This window comes from Squalius cephalus (genome assembly GCF_949319135.1).
Source record: "Squalius cephalus genome assembly, chromosome: 20".
NCBI lineage: Eukaryota > Metazoa > Chordata > Actinopteri > Cypriniformes > Leuciscidae > Squalius > Squalius cephalus.
The window spans coordinates 10,451,427-10,462,004 of NC_137141.1; the positions used below are offsets into that span (position 1 = coordinate 10,451,427).

Sequence of the window (10,578 nt, forward strand, 5' to 3'; positions counted from 1 at the left end):
ATTTTTAAGTATTTTAAAAAAAAATTTTTTTAGGATACTATGCATCCTGATAAAGTTCCCTTGGCCTTTGGAATTAAAATAGCCCCACATCATCACATAGCCTTCACCATACCTAGAGATTGGCATGGAGTACTTTCCATAAGATCATCTCTCAATGCAAATCAAACCAGCTATTAGGCTAACTGAAATAAAACCATGCCAATCTCTAGGTATGGTGAAGGCTATGTGATGATGTGGGGCTATTTTAATTCCAAAGGCCAAGGGAACTTTATCAGGATGCATAGTATCCTAAAAAAAAAATGTAAAAAAAAAACTTAAAAATAAAAATCTGCCTGCCTCTATGGGAATTTAACATAGGGGTGTCCAAGTTTCCAAAAGATGATTTTTTATTCCTCTTTTTAGTCAACTTTAGCATGGGTGTCTAAACTTATGCATAGCACTGTATATATACAGTGAGGAAAATAAGTATTTGAACACCCTGCTATTTTGCAAGTTCTCCCACTTAGAAATCATGGAGGGGTCTGAAATTGTCATCGTAGGTGCATGTCCACTGTGAGAGACATAATCTAAAAAAAAAAATCCAGAAATCACAATGTATGATTTTTTAACTATTTATTTGTATGATACAGCTGCAAATAAGTATTTGAACACCTGAGAAAATCAATGTTAATATTTGGTACAGTAGCCTTTGTTTGCAACTACAGAGGTCAAACGTTTCCTGTAGTTTTTCACCAGGTTTGCACACACTGCAGGAGGGATTTTGGCCCACTCCTCCACACAGATCTTCTCTAGATCAGTCAGGTTTCTGGGCTGTCGCTGAGAAACACGGAGTTTGAGCTCCCTCCAAAGATTCTCTATTGGGTTTAGGTCTGGAGACTGGCTAGGCCACGCCAGAACCTTGATATGCTTCTTACAGAGCCACTCCTTGGTTATCCTGGCTGTGTGCTTCGGGTCATTGTCATGTTGGAAGACCCAGCCTCGACCCATCTTCAATGCTCTATACATGGCCCCGGTCATCCTTTCCTTAATACAGTGCAGTCGCCCTGTCCCATGTGCAGAAAAACACCCCCAAAGCATGATGCTACCACCCCCATGCTTCACAGTAGGGATGGTGTTCTTGGGATGGTACTCATCATTCTTCTTCCTCCAAACACGTTTAGTGGAATTATGACCAAAAAGTGCTATTTTGGTCTCATCTGACCACATGACTTTCTCCCATGACTCCTCTGGATCATCCAAATGGTCATTGGCAAACTTAAGACGGGCCTTGACATGTGCTGGTTTAAGCAGGGGAACCTTCCGTGCCATGCATGATTTCAAACCATGATGTCTTAGTGTATTACCAACAGTAACCTTGGAAACGGTGGTCCCAGCTCTTTTCAGGTCATTGACCAGCTCCTCCCGTGTAGTTCTGGGCTGATTTCTCACCTTTCTTAGGATCATTGAGACCCCACGAGGTGAGATCTTGCATGGAGCCCCAGTCCGAGGGAGATTGACAGTCATGTTTAGCTTCTTCCATTTTCTAATGATTGCTCCAACAGTGGACCTTTTTTCACCAAGCTGCTTGGCAATTTCCCCATAGCCCTTTCCAGCCTTGTGGAGGTGTACAATTTTGTCTCTAGTGTCTTTGGACAGCTCTTTGGTCTTGGCCATGTTAGTAGTTGGATTCTTACTGATTGTATGGGGTGGACAGGTGTCTTTATGCAGCTCACGACCTCAAACAGGTGCATCTAATTTAGGATAATAAATGGAGTGGAGGTGGACATTTTAAAGGCAGACTAACAGGTCTTTGAGGGTCAGAATTCTAGCTGATAGACAGGTGTTCAAATACTTATTTGAAGCTGTATCATACAAATAAATAGCTAAAAAATCATATATTGTGATTTCTGGATTTTTTTTTTTAGATTATGTCTCTCACAGAGGACATGCACCTACGATGACAATTTCAGACCCCTCCATGATTTCCAAGTGGGAGAACTTGCAAAATAGCAGGGTGTTCAAATACTTATTTTCCTCACTGTATGTATATGTATATGTGTATATGTGTATATGTGTGTGTGTGTGTATGTATGTATGTGTATATATATATTAGGGCTGTCAAAAGATTAATCGCGATTAATCGCATCCAAAATAAAAGTTTGTTTTTGTTTACATAATATATGTGTGTGTACGGTGTATAATTATTTTGTATATATAAATACACACACATGCATGTTGTATATATTTAAGAAAAATGTTGATTTTTGTATAATTTATATATAAAAAAATTATATTTATATATAATATAAATTATATATAAATATATACAGTATATGTATGCAAATATTTCTGTGTATTTATATACAAAATAATTATACACAGTACACACACATATATTATGCAAACACAAACTTTTATTTTGGATGCGATTAATCTTTTGACAGCCCTAATATATATATATATATATATATATATGTATGTATGTGTGTGTGTGTGTGTGTATATGCTATAGTTGTACTGTTTACCCTAGTTGTCATGCTTTTTATGTTTCTCAGGGTACGTTTATTACATTTAAATCACGTTTGACAACTTGCTCCAAACCAGACATTTTTATAATACTCTGATCTTGAGGACGTAGTCTTGAACTTCATTTGAACTTTGTATTTGTATGTATTTGACTCTTGTCTTTAATATGTGTCAGTGTGGTTTTTTTTGTGTTTACGCATTTTGTACTGAAATTATTATAATAATATAATTTTAGTTTGTTGGACAGAATTCACATAAATTACAGTTTAAAAAAATGTAAACTCTTGAAAAATGTAACTCTTGATTCAAAACCTTGTAGTTAATGAGATATAACCTTCTTGACAACTAGCCCCTAGTCTCTCCTAAAACTGATGTTAAATAAGAAGAAAGTTGACAGTGTTCCTTTAATATTTACATATAACCAAGAGAAATAGACATGTTGCAGTCAACACATGCACTCTTGTTTAACTCATGAAACACTTTTCTATCCTGAAGGGCTTGCCACAAGTGTGCTGTCTCAGACCGTTGAAGAGCCCAGTGCCACGACCTCTCCAAGCAGCAGTTTTGGCGGACCCTTGGAGCATTACAAAAGTCTTATTCGAGATGGACAGTTACGAGAAGATCTGCAGCAAAGGGCTGTTATGGAAAAACTGGAACAGATGCAAAAGAATCTTCGAGGGTACAGCAATGACCGCTCATCATTTTTTTCAAAGGTAAACTGGCCTAAATCCGCCGACATATACCCTGCAGATACTGTGAAAGTGATTTTTAACTAATTCTAACTTATACTGTATATGTTTTTGATTCTTTTGCAACAGTTCTTCTCCCAGAGAAAGCCACCAAAAGGTTATTACATATATGGAGACGTTGGTAAGTTTAGCAACGTTATGTCGTGGCTGTCACATAGTGTCAGATAAACTTTATTGTACTGGAAATGAATTGCTCAGTTCTGATATCAATGTGAATTTCCTCAATTACAGGCACAGGAAAAACTATGGTTATGGACATGTTTTATAATCATGTAGAGACAGAGAAGAAAAAAAGGGTCCATTTTCATGGATTCATGTTGGATGTACATAAACGTAAGTTTGTTATGACTGTTCTTTTTAAGTTTAGTTTTTAATAAGATTCTTTAGACTTTTAATATACCTGTACTCTATTAATGTTTGTGCACTGATAATTCTGGTTATTTTATATTCATTTATTCATTTATTGTTTTTACTATAACTTTATTTAATACATTATTTATGACTACCCCATAACATTTGGCATTTATTAAACTCCCAGCACAACATATTTTTATTATCATATATTATTTTTTAAACAGAAGCCAGAAATTGATACAAGGTCCATCATTTAATATATATAAAAAAATATTTGAGGGACTGAATTATTCCTGGAGCCCAAAAATGATCCATGTATGATTAAACGGATGCCAAAATAGTAAAGTTCCCATTATCTGCTCTCACTCAGATAGAGTCATGTTTATGTAGGAATCCATCGGCTCAAGCAAAGTTTGCCCAAAAGAAAAGTGGGTAAAATGGCAAAGGCGTACGATCCTATTGCTCCGGTTGCAGAAGAAATCAGTGAGGAAGCCTGCCTTCTGTGTTTTGATGAGTTTCAGGTGAATGTTTCACTTTGTAATTGTATTGTTGCAATCTAATCAAGCTTTGTGATCGCTTCAGTGTGCTGAGATCTTCCTAAGTTATCAGAGAATACAGAGAATAAACAGTATTGATTTTTAAGGTTTCTTTTGCTTTCTCTGTTTATTAGGTCACTGACATCGCAGATGCCATGATCCTTAAGCAGCTCTTTGAGAACCTCTTCCTTAAAGGGGTTGTTGTTGTTGCCACATCCAACCGGCATCCTGACGGTATGAAGCAAATAATCAAGAGTCAAAATATTGATATGTTGTCACTTTCATTCGGGTGTATGGGTGACATAGTTGCTTGTACTAATCAAGACTCTTTGGAAAGCCTATTTTCATCTCTTCAGTGTTATTTGTTGCGTTTGCAAGTTTGATTTTATGAACCACTAATAGCTATGTTTCCATTTACCTGTTTTTATGTAAATTTTGGGATATTGCATTAAAAAAAAACTGTTGGAAATGCCAAGATGCATATAAATTCGAAAAATGTGTTTAAAAACGTATGCGCTCAGTTGAGGCAGATACATTTTTTTATCCGATGAGAATACATGCATATAAACTATGATTAAAACACATTTACCAAATAAATCCCTTAATGTGCAACAAAAAAACTCACTGACTTTGACTCAACAGAGGATGTGTTTGGACAACAGGACTAACCAGTGGATCAGTTTCATCACACAGCATTTCAAATGTTGGTTTGGTCACTCTGAAATGCCTGAGCCAAAGTCTGCCATCAAAATTATTTGGTATAATTACCTCTCAGAACTGTCTCACACGATTGCGTTCCCAAACATCAGGCATCTGAACGCAAGATAACATGACATTGCCTTTCATCTGTGTGCTCTGAGGCCCAATTCATTATGATGTACTGTAGGAAAAAAAAAACACAGTGGCTTCCGCGATTGAAGTGAAGGGAAAGTTTGGCAACCTATACTTGGAATTTGTCCTCTGCATTTAACCCATCACACATTAGGTGTAGTGAACACACACACACACACTGCAAGCCATGGACACACACACCCAGAGCAGTGGACAGACATTTTTGCTGAAGCACCCGGGGAGCGATTGGGGGTTAGGTGTCTTGCCCCTTAGTTGTTTCCTGCCAGTATTGAGAATCGAACCCGCGACCTTCGGGTTACAAGTCCGACTATCTAACCAATAGGCCACAACTTCCATTTTTAATAAAGACATTTTGCACTTATTTCCATGGAAGTGACTATTTTCTTCAAGAGAACACATCAACTGTGCTTTATTCGCAAATATTTTATACTATATTACAATTTTGCACATTGCACAAATTCGCAACTTTAGATGGAAACATAGCTAGTGACTTTCCTAGCATCACAGAAGTGCAGTTTCTTTCAATAACTCTTACCTTCCAAATTCCAGTTTGTACTGAGAACAATATCTTGTTTTACAGATCTGTACAAAAACGGATTGCAGAGGGTGAACTTTGTGCCATTCATAGCTGTGCTAAAGGTAAGCACTTCATCATTGTTTATTATCTAATACGTTTAGCGCAATGTTCATTGCTCTTACTTGCTGTACTTGATGCCCTTGTTGAACTTATGGTAATATGATCAGAAAAATGATAATGCCTGTTGATTTTGTTCTTTTCTGTTGGAAGTACTGCATATAATTCACTGATCAAATGTCTTTTGAACAGGAGTATTGCCAAACACTACGCTTGGATTCTGGAATAGATTATCGGAGAAGAAATTGCCCTGCAGCCGGGAAACTCGTCTACCTGTGAGTAAATGCATTATGTTGTACAAAATGAGATGTTACCGCATTAGTTTAGAGCAGTTTAGTTATGCAAATTGATTCATTCTTTAAACACAGACAAGCATCTTTGAAGTATTTAAAGCTGTGTAATAAAGTGTAATTTCTGCGCCACTAGCATTCCCAAACAATCCAAACTTGCAACATTATATGAGACAGTGTTGCTTGGGCCAGTCAGGAAGCGCCACTTTTCGAATATCCTCATATGAATTGCATCCTTATATTAGTCTCTTTATATTAAGATGAAATAGGAATAAGTATTTAACATCCAGAACATGACATGCTTCTGCCTGAACAGTGAATATAAGCCCTTTGACTAAGTATCTGTGAATAAACAAAGTTGTATTATGAAGTGATGAATTATTTATCAAATGTTTTTTTTTTTTTTTTAGTTCCAGTGAACCCGATGTTGATGCAACACTCGACAAGCTGTTTGATGAGATGGCCTTTAAACAGAATGACAGTAAGTTGGTTGCTGATGTGTTCTCTGAAGAACACAAAACAGCCTTGTTTAAGTAGCTGATGGTGGATCAGTAAAAACACCCTATCAAAAGAATTTCTAATGACAGACCATTAGATGTCATAGTTCTGCAGATGTGAATGTGAGTAGCCATTATATGTTTCAAAGTAATTGCATCCAAAAAAAAAATGTACCAGCAATGAAACTTTTTGTTATGCATATTTGATTCAGGTTCATTTTGTTTATCACAGTTACCCGACCCAGATCTCTAAAGGTACATGGAAGGATACTGACGCTTGACAAAGCATGCGGGACCATAGCAGACTGCACATTTGAGGAGCTGTGTGACCGGGTAAGCTTGTGTTTTCCATGGCAACTCGCATTTATTAAAATGAACTAGAATCAGTGAGTCTTGTGTTGTTTTTAACTCTTAGCCTATAGGAGCCAGTGACTACCTGGAGATGTCTGCTGTGTTTGACACAGTTTTCATCCGAAACATTCCTCTGCTTACTTTGAACAAGAAGACGCAGGCCAGACGCTTCATAACTCTCATTGACGCACTATATGAGCACAAGGTAAGTCGTGAAACACTTGTGATTTTTGCTGGAAGGTCTCGAAGGAACCTCTGACGGTTTGGTGGAATATCTCCACAGGTTCGTGTGGTGCTTCTGGCAGAAGCTCCATTAGATGAGCTGTTTGTTTGTGAACATCACGAAGATCATGATCATCACGACACTCATGTTTTATTGGATGACCTGGGCATTTCAAGGGTAAATTACAAATCATTTTCTATTTAAATTCTTTGAGAATGAAAAAAGAAAAAAGAAAAAAAATTTGCAAGCTAAATTTTGCCATTAGAATTTTATTATTAATTAAATTGTATCTTTATATATATATATATATATATACACACAGTTGTAGTCAAAATTATTCAACCCCCAGAGACTGTAATCATTTACAAATGTAGGCTTTTCTAAAGATACAGAGTTTTAAAAACAAAATTGTATCTATAAGTTTAGTGGCAAATTAAGTGATAATGTCAATTTATAATGTAATGCTTTTGAGTTATAGGATTTTTTTGGTATGTCATAATTATTCAACGCTGCTGTTTTTAAGTTACTTATTTGTATGCTATGGTACAAAATTGTGTTAAATCACAATAAAGCCTTTGGAAACTCTAAAACAAAACTGAATTAGCTTGTGCTGTTACACACACACATATATATATATATATATATATATATTTATTATTTAGCCCATGCATGTGCTAAAGTTCAGTAGCAAATATGGCCAAGTCAAAAGAGCTGTCACAAAAGCTATAGAGAACAAATTGTTTTATTACATTAGAAAGTCTGTGGCTACAAGAAGATTTCCAAAACACTAAAAGTTCCTAGAGACTCAGCTGGCAGCCTTATTCATAAGTTTAATATTTGTTGTACCAGAAAACCTTTGAGGGTGTTGAAGAAAATGCACAATATTATTAAAGGGAATAAAATGTTTGATCATAGCAACTGAGAAAAACCCTCAATTTACTATCAAAGACTTTCCTATCAAGATGACCTCATGAAAGGAGGAAGAAACATTTCAGAGCATAAGAAGAGCACTAGACAAGCACGACCTTCATGTTGGGACATCTTGCCAAATGCCACTCTTGACCAAGCAGAACATAAAAGGACAATTTGAATATGCTAAAATTCATTTGGATAAACCTGTGGAGTTCTGGAAGAATGTTTTATGAAGTGATGTGACGAAACTGAAACTTTTTGGACCCAGCGGTATGTCTGGTGCAAAGGCAAAGCTTATGAGCAGAAGAACACCATCTCCGTGGTCAAACATGGAGGCGGTCCAGTCTTGTTATGGCGGAGCTTTGCTGTTGCAAGAAGTGGAAATCTTGACTGTATGAATTCATATCATGAATTCTTTGAAGTATCAAGCCATTTTGGCAAAGATGGTGATGCCTTCAGTGTAGAGACTGAAGCTTTCCTGTAGGACAGCCATCCGTATACCTCCAAATCTACTGAAGCTTGGTTCAGGGATCAGTCGTAATATGTTCTTGAGTGGCCTCTACAGTCTTCAGATTTAAATCTGAATTTGAAGAAAGCAGTGGTAACGTGAAAACCAAAGATTATCAGTGATCTGGAAGCTTTTTCAAGCGAGGAATGGGCCAAGATTGCAGTAGAGACGTGACAGAAGCTTCTAAGCACTTACTGGCAGCGTTTATTGGCGGTTATAAAGAATAAAAGATTCTCCACAAAGTTTGAATTTTGGGGGTTGAATAATGTTTAACACAAATGTTTATAGCCAATTAGATTTTTTTTTTTTCTCTTTTCTTAACAACTTTACATTCTCAAGATTCACTAAATAAAATTTCTATAATAGTTGCCTTTGTTGAATTGTTTTCATAAAATTTTGTTCTTGGCAGCAAAATGTCTTGCAGGTCAAGGGGATTGAATCATTTTTTAATGCAACTGTATTTCATTTTAATTTGCTGCTCAAGAAATATTTCCTCTTATTATTTATCAATGTCAAAAACAATTGTGTGGCTAAATATTTTTATAGACACAGTAATACATTCTTTTCAGGATACTTTGATGAACAGAAAGCAACAGCATTTATTAAATAGAAATCTTTTGTAATGTTAAAAATGTCTTTACTGTCACTTTTGATTAATTTAACGCATCCTTGCTGAACAAAAGTATTAGTTTTTTTCAAAGAAAAATCTTACTGACCCTAGTAAAACATGTTTTGACCAAATTCCATCCCATGAACTATAAATATGAAACAATTAGAAGATATATTTTGCTAATATACCCACCCCCCCCACCCCCCCAAAAAACACCATTTGTTTCATTAATGTAATCAAAAATATCTCATACCTGTAATACAACAGTATTTTAATGGTAAAATATCTAAACATCATGTTACTGCATGTCATTTTATGCTAATGACACTGTTGAGAATGTTCAGATTCGTTGCGGTTGGTGGCGTGTGATTAATTGTCATTAAAATGTCACTGCACGAACCTAAAAACGGTAGACTAGACTTATTTGAACTTTGCTGTGTAGTTGATCTCTTCACACTGATTATCTCTTTTAATGTGTCAGGATTCAGGCAGCTCGCTGGCGATCTTCACAGGAGAGGAGGAGGTGTTCGCCTTCCAGAGGACGCTCTCTCGACTCACTGAGATGCAAACAGAGGAGTACTGGGTTGCAGGAGAGCGGAGCTCTAAGTAGCTTTTATCATTACTAACTCCATATACAGCAGCCATCTCAGCTAGCATAAGACTCAGCCTCTCGTGAGGTCTTGGGATCAACTCCATTTTGATTTGGTGAGGATTGTATTGTATTTTAATCAGAACTGTATGGTATAATGCTGCACTTTATGAACGCACATGCAAAAATGAACGTGACACTTGAAAGATGGGCAGGTTTGTTGGAGGAATCTGGATGCAAATCTGCCAAAGATATGTTTAAAATCAGCCTGCCTTTCTGGTTTGTAAAATGTTTTATTGACAACCTATATTGTCAGATTATTGATATGCAACCTATTTAAGATTAATGCTTTCATTAAAATTATTTTAACTTTTATTGATGTCTGATTGTTTTGAAGCTTTCTATTGTGCTTCTGTTTCAGTTATGTGTATGAATTTGGTTAATTCATTATTGTTTGTGTCCATAATAGAAGATTAGTCATGTATATTTAGGTGTAAGGAAGGAGACATGGCATATTAGACCTTTGCTCTGCAGACCTGAGAGATTCATTTATTCATTGGTGATGCTTGCTAAGACAAGCTCATACTTATAATTTGGGGTTTGTTCAAATCCATAATTCGAAGTATTTCGTTTTGGTGTTTATCTTATCTGTGCAACACATCGTGCATGAATGATGCCTCCAATTGTCTGGCTTGTTGATGAGAAGTGTGCTATTACTATCTTTTGTGATCACTCATGCCTACGGACTGTGTGTGATTTCATTACAAATCACACTGTACAACATGGATCTAATAAGCTTGGGTACGACATGCATTAGACTGTACGATATATTATGTGACCTATTGAATCATAGGCTACGACACAAGTCACGTTAGTATAGAAGAATAAAACATCATCAGCATGCACTAGTGGTGAACAAATAGAGCAAGATGAATCGCACTTTGGCAATTGTGGTTTTTATGTGTGCT

General features: G+C 36.3%; 1 protein-coding gene across 1 annotated transcript in view; it reads left to right on the plus strand.

Moving 5' to 3' along the window:
• The window catches only part of afg1la (AFG1 like ATPase a), a 12,938-nt gene extending 2,953 nt beyond the window's left edge, over positions 1–9,985 (plus strand). The window contains exons 2-13 of the mRNA XM_079853088.1: positions 3,001–3,218; positions 3,324–3,375; positions 3,486–3,587; positions 3,999–4,129; positions 4,279–4,378; positions 5,577–5,635; positions 5,823–5,905; positions 6,331–6,401; positions 6,650–6,750; positions 6,833–6,973; positions 7,052–7,168; positions 9,503–9,985. Coding sequence (XP_079709214.1) covers positions 3,001–3,218; positions 3,324–3,375; positions 3,486–3,587; positions 3,999–4,129; positions 4,279–4,378; positions 5,577–5,635; positions 5,823–5,905; positions 6,331–6,401; positions 6,650–6,750; positions 6,833–6,973; positions 7,052–7,168; positions 9,503–9,631 — 1,304 coding nt within the window. The 3' untranslated portion in view covers positions 9,632–9,985. The remainder of the gene's footprint in view (positions 1–3,000; positions 3,219–3,323; positions 3,376–3,485; positions 3,588–3,998; positions 4,130–4,278; positions 4,379–5,576; positions 5,636–5,822; positions 5,906–6,330; positions 6,402–6,649; positions 6,751–6,832; positions 6,974–7,051; positions 7,169–9,502) is intronic.
• The last annotated feature ends 593 nt before the right edge of the window (positions 9,986–10,578 follow it).